The sequence below is a fragment of the Corvus brachyrhynchos genome, unplaced genomic scaffold (genome assembly GCF_000691975.1).
Source record: "Corvus brachyrhynchos isolate BGI_N302 unplaced genomic scaffold, ASM69197v1 scaffold142, whole genome shotgun sequence".
Lineage (NCBI taxonomy): Eukaryota > Metazoa > Chordata > Aves > Passeriformes > Corvidae > Corvus > Corvus brachyrhynchos.
In genome coordinates this window covers 389,315-405,226 of record NW_008237226.1, presented here as the reverse complement: position 1 = coordinate 405,226, position 15,912 = coordinate 389,315, and the positions used below count along the sequence as shown (strand labels likewise).

The 15,912-nt window shown below is 38.4% G+C and overlaps 1 protein-coding gene across 3 annotated transcripts in view; it reads left to right on the top strand.

The window, feature by feature from the left end:
- The first annotated feature begins 304 nt into the window (after positions 1–304).
- The window catches only part of LOC103612332 (macrophage mannose receptor 1), a 33,790-nt gene continuing 18,182 nt past the window's right edge, over positions 305–15,912 (top strand). The window contains exons 1-13 of one of the 3 annotated variants that reach the window (XM_017729208.1): positions 306–515; positions 1,735–1,908; positions 3,076–3,237; positions 4,151–4,264; positions 5,374–5,520; positions 6,668–6,850; positions 7,731–7,885; positions 9,022–9,135; positions 10,022–10,137; positions 11,106–11,254; positions 12,116–12,315; positions 13,586–13,713; positions 15,002–15,089. In XM_017729208.1, the coding sequence (XP_017584697.1) occupies positions 455–515; positions 1,735–1,908; positions 3,076–3,237; positions 4,151–4,264; positions 5,374–5,520; positions 6,668–6,850; positions 7,731–7,885; positions 9,022–9,135; positions 10,022–10,137; positions 11,106–11,254; positions 12,116–12,315; positions 13,586–13,713; positions 15,002–15,089 (1,791 nt within the window). In that variant the 5' untranslated portion in view covers positions 306–454. Of the gene's footprint in view, positions 516–1,734; positions 1,909–3,026; positions 3,238–4,150; positions 4,265–5,373; positions 5,521–6,667; positions 6,851–7,730; positions 7,886–9,021; positions 9,136–10,021; positions 10,138–11,105; positions 11,255–12,115; positions 12,316–13,585; positions 13,714–15,001; positions 15,090–15,912 lie in introns of those variants that run through there. The other 2 variants (XM_017729210.1, XM_017729211.1) reach the window with 2 other exon arrangements.

Sequence of the window (15,912 nt, the reverse complement as noted above, 5' to 3'; positions counted from 1 at the left end):
TTGGAAGTGCTGGGATTTTTCCTCCCTTTGTATCTGAGATGTAAGGGTTAAAACTGAGGGTTTTAGTTGATGATATGTCACTGCAGGTTTCTTGTCCCCAGTTCTCAAGTTGCTCTTCCAGGTCTGTCCTGTGTAGCACCCCAATAACTAACCTGTATTAATACTAGCAATGTCACAGGAGAAGACAAAAGTTACACCTCTAGTTACAAGGAGGGAGACTTCAGTTTTGGAAGGGACTTGCTTTTCAAAGAGAGTAGTGTTTACAGTGTGCACTCCAGTTATTTCAAAATACCATGTGACAGGACATTTCCTTATTTAGAGTACAGAGCTTTATCCCTCAACCCGTTGACACAGAGAAGGACCCGTTACTATCCACAGAGAGAAGGATTTTTATATATTGCCAATCTTCTAGTCCAACTTTTCATAGAAGAATGAGGAACAAGTTACATTTGCAATGAGCTTCTCCAGGTTTCTAGTTTTCCTTTCCCTCGTGCAATGTTCACTACAGTCATCAGGTAAGTTTCCTGTTGGTTTTGTATTAAACTAGGTATGAAAATGCTTTACCTTGGGCAGCTTTACAGTTTTAATGCATAGACTGATCATTTTGTATTTTTTATCAGATTTGATACATGATCTAAAGAGTATGTTAGGTACACTGACAGTTCTTGAGTCACAGAATAAAAGAGGGGATGCGTAGGGATGTTGGGAAAATGAAGGTAAAAAGAGCAGGATCTTTAAACTGGAATTTCTTTCCGTGGAAATATTATATCAGATGGCACTGTGTGGGAGGGAAATGAAAGACGAGAAAGCATGGACCTCTTTCCTTTTACACTCCTCTTCGCACCCATGGTGCAGTGATCAGTCAAGGGATTTACATGTTTTCATGATAGCTGTGCAAGTTTCTCTTTCTGCCCCACGACATGAGGTATGAGAACAAAGAACTGGCTCCTCCCCTCCAGCCTCACCAAATTAGAAGAACAGTTCCAATCTGAAGATTTATATCAGTCATTGGGTATAGCTATAGAGAGAAATGCTAAGGCAGTAATGTGTGGAGAGCTAAGTGGAGGAACGAGTTTGCATGAATGTGAGATTGAGAGCCTATATCAGAAATTTCAGGATAAAAGAACATTCCCATTATACTTTGATAGTTTAAAAACATGGAAAATTGCTAACCTTAAAAGAATCTAAGTTCAGGATGAATCTGCAAGATCACTCCAGGCCGAGAAATGTGCAACTGAAACCTAAAATTTGTACTGTGTAAATATCCTCGTGACAGCCTGGTCTGTATTCTCTCTGGTCAGCTAGCCTTTTTGTTTCAACAGTTAAGGAATAGATGTGGTGAAAAGTGGTAATGGATAAAGTGATCAAGCAAATAAAGCAAAACTATTTAGCTGTGAACAATGCAGTGAACTCACTGTGTTTCAGTTCTACTTGTAGCTTTTCTCTCTTCAGGGACCACAATGTATCACTAACTGCTCATCACAGAATTTGACTTGCCTACAGTGTATATATATCAAATTCTAACCACAGTATTTAAACTTCTCATTTTACTAAAAAATTTTATTTAAAATCTCTAGCTACACCAGGGAGGAAATTATAATAAAAATTAATTTTAAAAGATTGAGTTCTCAATTTAGATAAACAAATATATGATAGACGGATCCATTACTAGAAAGAGAGATTTATGAGTTTTATTATTATTTTCATGTCCTCTTAACATTTTTTTCCCCCTAGTTACTTTTACATTACGAGGAAATGCCAATGGACAGCCTTGTGTATTCCCTTTCAAATACAAAGATAAGCAGTACAATGAGTGCACAGATGCTGGCAGGTCAGATGGCTGGCTCTGGTGTGCGACAACTGCAGATTTTGATGCCGATAAACTGTATGGATTTTGCCCACTAACAAGTAAGTCCTGCATTTTATTTATTAACTTGTTATGAAATCCTGTTGAGCAAACCATCTCTTGAGCTACCAGGTTCTTTACGAGCTACCAGCTGCACACTTGCATGACTGACCTTGTTAGAGCAGCCCAAATGAAAATCACCTGACTGAACATTGTCCCAATGGCTGAGAGCTCTCTCTGTATAGAATGGAGAGCAAGAGGTGCCATCAGGTTCCTGGTTCAGCCCAGACATGTTCTGACCCAACTGCTGGAGGTGACTGTTTCTCTTTGTGAACCAGAGGGGTGAAGATGCTCTTTCATACCTCATTTTATGGGATTTAAGTGCATGGCATGAACAGCATGAATTTAGACATCTCTCTTATTATTTAGACTTTCACCCTCTTTTCAAAAAATTCCTATTTCTCTTCATTCTTTGGGCATTCCCTACAGTCAATCCTCACCTAAACTTCTATTTTCTAGTTTTTTCCCTTTAATTTTCTATCTTATTCTAGTTTCCTATCGCCAGCCTACACAAAAAATGCTGCTGCAAAAATTATTCTACTCTCCCACCTTTGTGGTATCTTCTGCACTGAACTTATGTTTGGATCCCTCCACTTCAGGAGGCAAACATTGGTATCACCAGTGGCCTTCCCAATAACACAGCAGTTTCACTAGGTTTTCTGAGTTGCTCTGCAAAAACAGCAGCTGAGCTATATATTGGTGCTACACAGACTTCTTTTATTGTTTCTCAAGCTGTCAAGGGCCAGGTTCTGCCATTTTTGGAAAAATTGTTTCTCTTGACAGTGACCTAAGAGGGAATTCCTGTCCATCAGGCATGAGGAGCCTCCAGGGTCATAGTTCACCTACACACTTGCTTTACACTGGAATCTCTTCTTTTCAATCAATAGATATGTCTGGTTTACCTAGAATTGCATTTTTAGTATGAGAAAATTCAAAAGCAAGTATTGGGAAACAATTAAATCCTTTCTAAAATCACAGACTTTTAAAATAATGTTTATAAAAAAAATTACATATTTTTGTAAATTGATGCCCAGATTGATTTTATTTTTCTCTGATTCCGACAGCTAATAGGGTGCATCTTCAGAGAACTTGCATTATTACACACTTTATTTTGTTACAGTTGGTGTATGTGAGTCCACTAGAACAGTGCTCTATGTCACTTCTTCCAGATGACACAGAAAGGTTTTGGACAAAAGATGTTTCAACCGGCATTCACTATCAGATAAACTCAGAATCAGCTCTAACATGGCACCAAGCAAGGAAAAGCTGTCAGCAGCAAAATGCAGAACTACTAAGCATTACAGAGTCTCAGGAGCAAGCATATATCAGAGGTAAAAGGATAGAGAAGAAGACCTTAAAATATGCTGTGATGAAGTTGGCTGCCTTGTCATCTGCCTCAGCAAAGAAAGAAGGCAGGGCTGCTGGAGGGGGTCAGCAGCCACCAAAAGGGGGATGGTCTGAACTGCCTTTCCACTACCTGGGGTTTTTTATGAACGATTGGCCACAGACCTCTTTGGGAGTGAAATGTCCCCATGACAGCATTGTGCTCCAGATGGGAGCTCCTGCAGCTCCTGCAGTCTGTCCCAGGGGGTGGGTTTCCTCTGCTCACCTCTGTGCAAGGGCACTCACTGCTGACCAGGGCTATGGGCTGGTCCTCAAATTTACCTTTTTCCACTGTGTTTCAAGGATTATTAATCTTTTCAGGAGAACACATGATGATGGTTAGATTGGCCCTAATATGGACACATTTGCGCAGATAAATTACAAATAACTCCAGTGAATTTCAGGTACAGATGGTATCTGTTTCATTATGAATACTGTAAAGGAGGTTTAGAAAGAACTCACATAGAAAAAGACCTGGAAAAAACTTATTGACACATTATCCTTTTGCTTTACTCCATGAAAGCTGTTACAGAAAACTTTTGGCAAAATTACTCAATGAAAAACAGGGTTTTTTTAGATCTCTTATGTTCTAATGAAAGTGAGAAAAAATAAACTCTTATTTATGTAAGTGAAGTAAGATGTTAATTTGCCCTACTAAGATCTTTGCTAAATCAATATAGATTCATTTAAAAATTTTACTCTTTGTAATCAGTGCATCTCAGTAATGGAGAAAGTACTAGTTTGGGGTTGGTTTAAACTAAGAAATATGAATTTCTTACTTTACACTTAATTTCTTTTAGATGATCTTACTATGAATAAGAGAGATACAACTGAGGGTTTGGTTTTTTGTTTCTAATTCAGAGCTAATTAAAAAATTTGGTTTTGCCTTCTGGATTGGACTGAATGCTTTGAATTTCAACAGTGGATGGCAATGGGCTGGGGGCAGCCCTTTCAGATATTTAAACTGGGCTCCAGGTAAGAGCTGTATCTATTTTGTAATCTTTGAATGAATTCTGATAAGACACCAACTAACAAAAACTGCACTAGCTAATTTTATTTCAGGAAAGCCCATTCTGATTTACAACAGCTGAAGATCTAGATCCCTGTTTTAAGACTAACACTTTCAAATTACAAAGTTCACAGGGGATATCAGATACCCCATATTATTCTATTTTCTTATCTAAACAGAGAGCTTGTTTATGAAAACAGAGTGTTATTTGGAGTGATACATAACCCTACACATCAAAGATCAGAATTTTCCATAACATGTTGTCCACGAGTGTGAATATAAGTAAAATCTTCCAAAAGTAGCAAAATATTTAGCAAATAATAGCACTATGTTTTTTGGAGAAGTTCTAAATGCTATTGAGAAGCTTAGAGAACCAGCTTATAATTCCTCAACAGTGTGTGCAAAATTGCACCGGGCCACTCGAGGAAGAGAGATGGGGTAGGTTTGTGGTGTTTCTCATACATAGAGAGCTCTTCTCTTTGCTGCTTGGGGGTTTTTTTTGGTTCTGTGTTTGCTTTTTGCCATGAGTATTCTAAGCTTTCTCCTGATTTGGAAAAGTTACAAGGTGTCAAAGGAATAATTAAACTCACCTCTAAGTTTTCAAAAATTCTGTATCAGGAAATTTTCATTGCTGCTTACAGAGGTTTGTACACACTGCAACAGAAAAGAAAAAAGCTATTTCATAGGAAAGTAGAACTGTGAAACTCTTGAAATATACTGGAAGGATAATATAATTTGAAACTCAATATTCTAAAGTTTGGAAGTTTTTGACACAAGATAAAAGTCCAGTTTCAGCTGTTCTTCCTGTGAGAACCAGGATGTCAGGAAAAGAATTAGATATTTCCCAGTACTATCCTGATAATAAAGTCAATGGAGGGTAATTATATCTCTCTCAGTGCATTGACTAAAGGTAGCTCCTATAAATTACAAGGCAGTTATCCTGTAGGGGAGGGCTTCTTCCCATTAATCATTCAAGGAATCAAAAATCAGATGTTTCCACTGGTAATAGGATGTTTATGTTAATATTTTTTAGTAATTTCTTGCTGTGAAATTCTATTTTCTCTCTTACTTAAAGGAAGTCCTTTCCTACTCCCCGGGAAAATCTGTGGAGTGTTGAATCCCAGAAAGAATGCTAAATGGGAAAACCAAGCATGCAACCAGAGACTAGGCTACATTTGTAAAAAGATAATCATCAGTTCAAAACCTGACATTATGCCCAAAGGTAGGTTAGTCAAATAAAAAGAAAGGTTTTTATCTGACTTCTAGACAGAGGAACTTGTATGCAACATTATTTTTCAACCAAGATGTTAGAAACCTTTGAAAAATGCAACTATACATGACACACAAACTTTATATCCTGCCCTTTTCCTCCCTTTGTGTATTAAACATTCATATTATTTTGTTCCATCACTCTATCATTCAATCTTGGAAGACAGATAGTAGCTGCTCTGTCATGGTAACCAGTGCCAAAAGACATACTTGCATAAATGAGGTAGAAATATTCGCATTTTCTCCAAATGAATAATTGCAGTTAGTTGTATATTCATGAAAAAAAACCCTCCTCTGATGTCCGCAGTTTGCAATGCATTGGCTTCATATGAGCAGAGCAGGAGCAGCAACAACACTGAAACAGACCTTGTTGCATCCGTGGGCCATCCCAACACACCAGCATGGCTCTGAACATGCCCCATGCAATAGAAATGCACTGGAGACTGTCACACGGGAATATTGTAAAAGCTACTTTTAAAGAATGAGTCAAAATAAAGGAAGTAGGGAAATAATTTCAGAGAATCTTTATTTCATTATTAGCCTTAAAAATAAATGCAGGTTTCTATTTTTAAAGCAAGATTAAGGTACATTTTTAAGAATTCAAGTTATAAAAAAGCTACTGAGAAAATATACAAAGTCTCCACTAATTTGCAAGGTTTACTGACCTGCAGTTATCAAAGAATTGCTTCATGCTTTTCCATACCTGAAAAATGTTTGTTTGCAAGAAACCATAGACCAGCAAGCAGAGCCCAATGTGAGCCACCACTGGCAGCACGAGATCAAGTGGCTGTGGGGAATAAAGAGAGGAGAGGCTGATGTCAGCTTTGGTCCCTCTTTCCTCACAGATCATTTTTTCAAATTGCATTTCTGACAAATTGTGGTTAAAGTGGTTGTCTGTTTAAGAATACTTCATTCTATTTACATATTTAGCGTACATATTGTGCCTTAATGATATTTGCTTTTAATTTGAATGTTTTGCATTGCCAATTACAGCTTTATGTTTATTCATATTGTCCCATTTTTGTGACGAGTACTCAAGAGACCTCATTCTAGTGTCCTTTATTTTCCTCTTGCTCTGAAAAATTGTGTTCTGAATTTAGGGGAATTGAGGCCTGTTCAGTGCACAGATGGCTGGTGGCCATACGCAGGTCACTGCTACAGCATTCACCGGGACCCCAAAACATGGGAAGATGCTATGTCCTCATGTAAAAAGCAAGATGGAGATTTGGCAAGCGTTCACAACATTGCTGAATACAGCTTTCTGGTGTCACAGCTTGATTACAGTGAGTATATATGCAGGCCTGTATTGTGTTTGCTCCATTGGTGACATAAAAGCTGAACTTCAAATTAAATATTAATGCTTTCTCTGACATATCACAAGTGAAAGACTGAATCCAGCTTACCACACTATTTTACATTGTTGCTGTTACATAAATACAGAACAATATCTATGTTTATCAAGAAATAATGCACATTGTGAAACATTATAAAGGAGGAGAAGAAAACAAAGATATTGTATTCTTTCCAGAGACACATAAAGATGTCTAATGATTGCACTTTTGGCACCTATATTCTATGTTCAAGGCTTTAGAACTGAGCTACAAATCTAGAAAATAAACTTCTCGCCGAGGTTCAAACCTCTTGCTGATGCTAATCTCTTGCTATATATAGAATATATATAGCTGCTAAGAAAACAATCTTTTCACTTCTGATACTCCTTGGATCTGTGGTAACTGGTCCTGACACTTGTTGCAGATGCTGGCCTTGGTGAACACACCTGATGGGCCAACACCAGTCCTCTAATGTACTGGAAGGCGTCTTCATGCCTTGGACTCAGTATGATCTCCTGAGAGGTGGGACACTCACAGCCACTCAACGTCTTCATGCTCGGGACCATTTTGTTGTTCTGAATCACAGGAAGTTTGCAAAAATCTTCTGCCAGCTGTAAAGAGCCTTATGTTCACTAAAATAAGCATTTCTGAGTGGAATCTGATGTTTTTTCCACAGCACATCTCTTGTAGAGATCTGAGAGGAAACAGCATTTTTATAAAAGAGTGAAGACCACCTCTTGTGTACCACATGCCAAATTTATCAGTCCCTGCTTGTTCTGCATGTGGAAATGTTCACTAAACGTAACTAAATCTATTTCTTGTCATGCTTCAGAGCCAACAGAAGAGCTGTGGCTGGGTCTGAATGACGTGAAGGCTCACTTCTACTTCGAGTGGAGTGATGGGACTCCTGTGACATTCACCAAATGGCACCGCAGGCATCCCACCTACACAAACGGTCTGGAGGACTGTGTCGCTATGAAGGGGCAGGTATAACATGCACTCATTTTATAGCAATGCAAATTAATAACTGCATCAACCCAAAATCACTTACTTGTGTGCTTATTAAGGTATCATTCGTTATATTATCTTGAAATAGTTTTGCTCCAAAATTTGGTATAAATCACAAGAGAAGTTCAGAGGTCAGGAGACATCAGAAAGGGAGGAAGCATTTTTCTAGTTACTCCCTTCTGAAATTCCTTGTCTGGTGAAAAGTTTGATCCATAAATTTTGCATTAAATTCTTTCCCTTGGTTTCAGCAAAGTTTAAGCTCTGGGAGAGAAATGGGGATGAATTAGTTAATACCCTGTGTGGGTACCAGAGGTGCTATTTGCATACCTCATATTCCAATCAGATAGACAATTATGTCCCTCTGAGGGGACTCATGTCACCGAGACATGGCATCAAGGTGCAGACAAATGGCCCTAGGGCATGTTTCTTCACCTGCCATCTGCCTGCCAAAAAACTAACGTAAAATTCTATAGTATTTCTGACTGCTTGACTCACAAACCTTATTTTCTAACAAGATGTGATTGTTTGATACATTTACCTGCATGTGCATGCACACGCATATACGGACAAAATGTGTCACGAATTTTGAAAGAAACAAATTGAAAATGATGGTATGAAATACATGCTGTTACTGAGAGAACTTTTAAGTCATAGAATAATGTTAATGTTTGCCAGTATTAGGCACTAAACCAGATTTTATGGGGGTAGAGGGGGTGTGGGAAAGGGAAAACTCTTTTTTTTTTAAAGTAGTCAATCATATTCAGATTCTTTGATGGATAAAATAGTTAGATTTACTGCAACCCTATCAGATGTGCATTATTTCAGTTAATTCAGCTTTTTTCAAGAAGTGTAGAGAAATAATCCTGCTCCAAAAGCAGATCCATTAGCCCCAAATGAGATGGATCTTTACAAACCCTTTCATTTAAAAGTTATGGCAGGAAGTAATGATAAGACTTCAAAATGTTATTTTCCTTCTTTCATTTCAAAACAGCATTACAGATGTTTCTAATTTTTAAAGTAAATCTCCAGTTTGCCTTGTGAAGAAAGAGAAAAAACACTAGTTATGCTTATGAGTGCCCTTTTTTGACATTTGTTCCTTCTCCCTGCTATTCTAGGATGGATACTGGGCAAATGATGTTTGCGATAAGCAACTTGGTTACATCTGTAAAAAGAAGCCTTCATCACAGTCCACTGAAAAAGAGACAATTGAGGACCCAGGCTGCCAGAAAGTAACTGCTCTCTCATAAATAATAATCTTCAAAAAAATGTAGAGGAATTAATTTACTAGTTCTTGCTTCTTTTGGATACTGTCTTTGTGTCTTATAGAAAATCTACTGTTGAGGAAACCTGGTCTCTTCCTGCTAGCAATTTACTAATATATGTGCATTTTTCATTTTTATCTGAAAATTCTCAAGAAAGTTGAGGTTCATTTACATGGACGTGAATACTGCCTTGCCCTTCATTCCCAGATGAACCACCCTGTAATTTGGAAAACCATTGTATTTGTATTGGTCAGCAGAAATCTCTGTAAAAGCAGGAAAAGTGGGGTTGTTTTACTGGTATTCCACCTTTCCACTCTCCCTGAAAACAAGCATTGTCTGGATTCCTCTTGGCTCAGAAAATGTCCTCACCCCTTCTGCTTGGGAGTGACAGGGGCAGCTTTGGGGGGCTGTGCTTGTTTGTGAATTCATTTCCATATTGCAATATTTTGGTATTTCATTATGTCTGATTGTGCAGCTCTGGACAGCAGGAGCTGCAGGTCCTCCTGAATGAATCACAGGCTCCTTATAGACTCAGTTTGCATAATCCCATCCCTACAGAGCACTGGAAAGCTACAGCAAATAGCACAGTCACAACCTTCTTTGAAAAGTCATGTATGCATAAAAGAGATGAAAACTAAGATCTTAATGTCACCTCTTAAACAAAAAGGCCTCCTGTAGGAGTGAACAGCATCAAAAAATAGCTTTTATTTATTAAGAGATCAGCCCAGTCTCATCTTAGTTTTAAACTCAGCTGCAACAAATTGAGCATTGAACATTTATAAACAGAAGAGCAGAGAAATTTCTACCTTGAAGTCTCTTTCTATTGCACATTAAAATCTTATGTTCGTCACAGGGTTGGAAAAGATATGGTTTTCACTGTTACTTGGTGGGTTCTGCACTTTTGACATTCTCAGAAGCAAATAAGACATGTGAACAGAGCAGAGCTCATCTAGCTACCGTGGAAGGCAGGTGGGAAAATTACTTTTTAAAAAATCAATGCTTTTAATAGAGCAACTTGCAAAACTTTTCTGTTTTTTGAACCTGTCAAAGTGTTTTATCAGTGCTTTTCAAAAATTTTATCGTAGAAAAGCATGCAAAGTTTATCCATGCAGAAAAAAACCTAAACCAAAACAAATGCCTCAATGTTTTAGGGCTATCTACTCAATCCATTCTAGCAATTTTCAGATTTGAGGGGTTCTTGAATGAAACACTTGTCTCTTATCTTTCAATTCATAATTAAAGCAACTTCTGGTTTTGGTGGGGTTTTGGGGTTTTTATTTGATTGTTGGTTGGTAGATTGGTTGGTTGGTTAGGTGGGTGGGTGGGTGAGGTTTTTTTGGTTTGGTTTGGTTTGGTTTTGTTTTGTATTATTGGGGTTTTTTTTCCGTTGGAAAGTAGATACTACTATTTTCATCTACTTATTCACAGGTGGTCTCTCATTATGATAGGAAAGCTTCACATTTTCCTAAACTACCTTCTAAGCCAAATTCTGAAAAAATATAGGAAATCTTTCCCAGAACCTGCCCTCTCCCACAGCCAGAATGTATCATCTCTCATCTACCTACATCCCTGTCAGGCTTCAGAGGCTTCATGGCCCCTGAGGAACATGACTGCCTTCAGAGGTGATGGTAGCAAAGCTGACAGCTTGGTCTTGTCTTGGTGGTCTGCTTGGGGCACCTCAAAGATTTGGAAAGGGAGTGAAAAAAGTAGAATAAGACTAGAAGCCCATGTGAGCAGCAATTTGTGACTTTTCAGTTGCCTTCAGCTGAAAGGAAAAAGTTGTCCCTCATGACTGCAGTTTAAAGACTACCAGGGGTTTGCCTGAACTTCACTGAGGAACTGCTGTTTTGGGGTCATGTTTACATGCCTCTGTTTGTATCACTTAGATTAATATTGCACGGTAACAGGCTGTGAATGAACACTGTTTCCCACTGCAGAAACGAGCAAACCTTTCTGATTAGTCTGACGGGGCTGAGGTCTGAAAAATATTTCTGGATTGGTCTCTCAGACACAGAACAACAAGGGAGTTTCAGGTGGACTGATGGAGAAACTCCTCATTTCACACACTGGAACACAGCAATGCCAGGTAAGCTCTGCATGGGCTCAACCCCTGTGACAGGAGTGCATCTGTGACTCACACGGGTTTGTGCTTTCACTCCCCTGGTTAGAAATTAGGGTGGGCACTATGTTTTGTGCCTGTAGCTGCAGGTGGCCAGCACCACCAGACCTGTGTCTGACACCAGTGCAACCAGCACTGTCACAGCTGAGCTGCAGGTGCTGGTTTAAGTCAGCCTCCTGCCAAGGTGTACAGAGACAGGTTTTGAAGGCAATACTGTGCAGGAGTTAACAAAGTCCATGGGCTCATTTTTTTCACCATTTTTAACACCAGTAAACAACAACTCATCAGATTTAGAAAAATTATTCTGGACAGGGTTTTGACCCACAGTGTGAATATGTGAGAAATGAGCAGTGAACCTGCAGCTGTCTGGCATTTCAGCAATCCATATTAGCAGCTACCTGTGAGCTCTTGCCTTCACACAGCTAGTTATGCCTTAAAACAAACCTGTTGTACTTGACATCACCCTTCTTGAAATTGAGTTACCAGAATACTGAGAACTCCAAAGTACTTGTCAAGTCATCTATTAGATATGTAAATATAATCAAGAGCCACTCTCCCTGTGATTTCCCTGGGGTGGTAAGATAAGGAAGATTTGCTTTCTGAAGCTGCAAATCTCTGGTTTTGGCAAAGCTGTGTCTGTGAGGTTCATTGGCCCATATCTGGCCTCTGACAGGTGGTATTAAAAATAGTTTTATATCCAGGATGTTTTTTAATCTGCATAATCTGCACCTTCCTTTTCATAATCTTCTATGAATAGAAACAAAGGTCTGATTCCTTAGACAGCAATTAAGGCTTTGGTTTTACTCATTTCTTTTCCACATCACAAAGGGAGAGAGCAAGGCTGTGTTGTCATGGGAACTGGAATTGCAGCTGGATTATGGGATGTTGTTAGCTGTGAGAAGACATCAAACTATCTTTGCAAACAGCGGGCAGCAGGAGTGCCACCTCCTGCTTCTCCAGGACAGGTCCCTGTGGCCACCTGTGCCGAAGGCTGGGACAGAGCCTCCCAGGCAGACTCCTGCCTCAAAGTAAGTGTGTGTCCACCTTCAGTGGGAGTCTCAGCATGGGGCAGCCCAGGGGTCACCATGATGCTGGGACATTATTTGGGAATGATCTTTTCTTGGGTATTAAAGGGCAAGAAAACATAGGGGAAAAATCCACCAAATATAACAAAAGTCAACAAGGGAAAATGATGAACACAAAGTGCTAGAAATATGCTTTCTTTTACCTAAATTCCAGGTGAGAACTTCACGTAATTTATTTGCTTCCAGGAGTTTGGAACTTCAGAAAAAACATAGTATTGCATCTCAAGAGCTGGAAGTGTCATTTGCATAGAACAGTGTTTCAGAGAGAAAACGTGCCCCTCTGACAACCTTTTCTCACACAGCATGTGATATAGTGATACTTTTGGATCTGCATTTAGTTGGCAAGTCTTCAGCAAGTAATGCTTTTGAGCATTCTCTTGATTTAGCTAAAAATGCCTTAAAAAGCTCTCCTTTTTGCAAAGGAAAAAAGGAAAGAAAAGGCAAAATAGACCAAGTAAATAAATATGCAGCATTGTTCTTCCATGTCTTTATGTAAGTATGCTCTCACTTTCTTTCTGAGGCTCTGCCTGTTGGGAGACCAGAGATGATCTTAGTCCTGTATTTACAAGGGCCTGAGCTTCTATGTCATGTGTAATTATCATTATATTGGTTCTGCAATTTACCAAATTATTGATTATCATTTCCATAAAACGTCAAGCATTTAGTCCTGTTAAACAAATCCTTAGTCCAAGAATATATGTTCTTCATGACAGAAAGTGTATTTTTTGTGTGCATGCTTGCACCTCAATACAAAAACCTCTTCCTCATCTAGGGTCCACGCTTTGTCAAACAATTTTCTGCATCCATACTATCTTTTCTAGTCCAACACAGACTTACCCTTCCCCTTCCTTTTCTCAAAAATCTCCTGCTTTCTACTGTGAAACACCTCGGTTGAGTTTTTCCATCTTTTTTTGAACCTTTCAGTGGTCAAAATTCTAATTAAGTTATAGATTAGTTTTTTCTCCTCTGTGCATTCTGATACCTTTTATTTTCCTCAGATGCCTATACTACTTTTGCCTTATTTTAAAATAGATGATGCTAAGGAAAACATATTTACACTTAACATTTCTAATGTTCAATATTAAAGGCTTGGACAGGTGTCATGTTGTCTCAGTCAAGAGTAAAGGGGTGCTAAAGTGAGGCTGAATTTAATTACATATGTTTTATAAGCTTGAAAATTTACTAATTTATTTTTACTTTTTGTTCTCAACAGTTTTTTGTGAGAGAGGGAAACCAAAAGAAGTCTTGGTTTGAGGCTGAAGAATTCTGTAGAGAAATAGGTGGAAATCTGGTCACAATCAATACAAGAGAAGATCAAGTTTTATTATGGCAATTAGCTTCGTGAGTACTTGAACAAGAATTCTTTTTCATGTTCCTGCTATGTTGAATAAAAATTACTTAAAACATATCTGGAGCTAAACAAGTAAGTGAATAAAAACAACCAAATTTTGAATTATGTTGGAAATTTTTCTTCTGGAAATAACATACTGTAATATTGCTTAAAAAAACCCCAAACTTTAGTATTTCAAAGAGGCTTTAATATTTTTGAAATTTTCATTACAGGTTTTAGCAAGGCTGTTCTCTAGATCTGCTCAATTTCTTACATGTTAGTCCCTCTCCCAAAAGGGAGAAAATAAAATACTCAGCTCTAACTGGCATTTTGTAACTGTGTGCAATTCTTACTTTAACCAACTCATTCAAAAATTCCCTTGAGTTACTGTGTAATGTAAACCAAAATTCAAGGACTTAGAGTGGAATTTTTCTGACTATAAACTGAAGACTCCTGAAATCAAAGAATAATTCATCGTAATTAACCTTTGGGAGCACTTTAGATGGCTATGTCTTGCTCATGATGTATAAACTGTAACATTATTTTCCCCTCAAATTAGACCTATATTCTGATTGTATTTCATAATGTCAAGACATGTCAATGACACATAATATACAGCTATTTAACCAAAACTGTTTCCCATATTGCAGAATTGAGGTTTACTTTCTCAAACAGAGTTAAAACTTTCATATTAAAAAGTTTTTGTGATCTTACCCTTCTTAATTTATATTTTTTTTTAGTACTGTGAGCAGCTGAATGTGGTTTTACTAGCCTGTTAAGTCTCTTGCTTTAGTGTATAAAATTTTTGTGGAAGGAAATCTTTGTGCTATGCAGTGAATTAAATAGGACTCTTTCATTTGGTCCATAGGCATGAAAAGGTAAATAGCATGAACTATTATATAAACTTCTTAGGAAGGGCTAAGAAGCAAATGAAAGCAGTTGAAAATAAATTTTTGCTATTTTTTATTAGTTAAATAAACATCTATTTATGATTTATTTTTGCTAAAGCCTCTGTCTTTGAACTCATACTACAACCTCGAGCTGTGCTGCATCCACAGGGATGGGAGCTTGAGCTGGCTCTGGGCCACATCACTTTAACTTATTTTTAAATATGGGAAGTCTTAGCCCAACACAGAGCAGTATCAAACCCCCTGACAGAGTGCAGGGAGTGAGCTTCGCTTTGGGCCACAGGTCCCAATTCAGGTGTGACAGAAAGCAGCATGTTTCTATGCTTTTCAGGATTTATATCCTGGCCTCTCTTTCTACACTCATATATCTCTCTTGTACAAATTACTTTAGGGATAAAGGACTGAACACTCAGGCCTTCTGGATCGGTTTGTTTCTCTTAAATCCTGATGAAGGATTTGCCTGGATCGATGGCTCCCCTGTGAGTATTTATTTGCTGGATATTAATTGACCTTCTGTCTTTCAGAATATATATATTTCTTATTTTTTATGCCTTTTTTCCAATCTCTTTAAACTGCAGAGAGAAACAATGGTCTCTACACGATTCAATGTGAATCAAGCAGAAGCCATTTTATTGATAAACTACTGTCCCCAATATACAATTCTTGCTTTTCCCACACACGATCGTGAATAATTATTATTGGTTAAGGCCTATTTGCATATGCAACTTTATGCTTTATGATTGGCTCGTGTATGTGTGTCACATCGTCCCTCATGTATGTCACAACTGACCTTCAGTTTGCATTTTCTCATTCTTTTCCTCCTTTGCTTGTTCCTCATTCACATCCTCCCCAATGCTGCTTGTTCCTTTCTCACAACCTTCCCATGGACTTTTTCCCCTGTGTACATGTTCAAGTCCTTCTGTCTTTCGTGCTCTGGATTTTCTATTTTATGGCTGGTTCACGATGTGTCCATTTTCTAGTAAAAATATGGTTTCCCCATTAAACCTTCCTCAGGTGCATGGCAGCCCTTTATCCAGTAGCTGAATAGCTGCAGTGCACTGTCTTAGCACAGCATTGCCTCTGTTTCATCCCTGGTACCATGTCATACCCCACCTTTGGCAGTCTGTGCTCCTAGACAGAGCACCCAAAAACGGGCACTGCTGTATGGCAGTACAGGGAAGCCCAGCCAACAATTTTCACAAAACAAGATAAATGTGACTCCCTCTGCCCATCAGTTTTTCTTTCATCAAATACAACGTTTTCGATACTATGTAGTCTCTGCACCTTCTTCAGGGAGTGGTG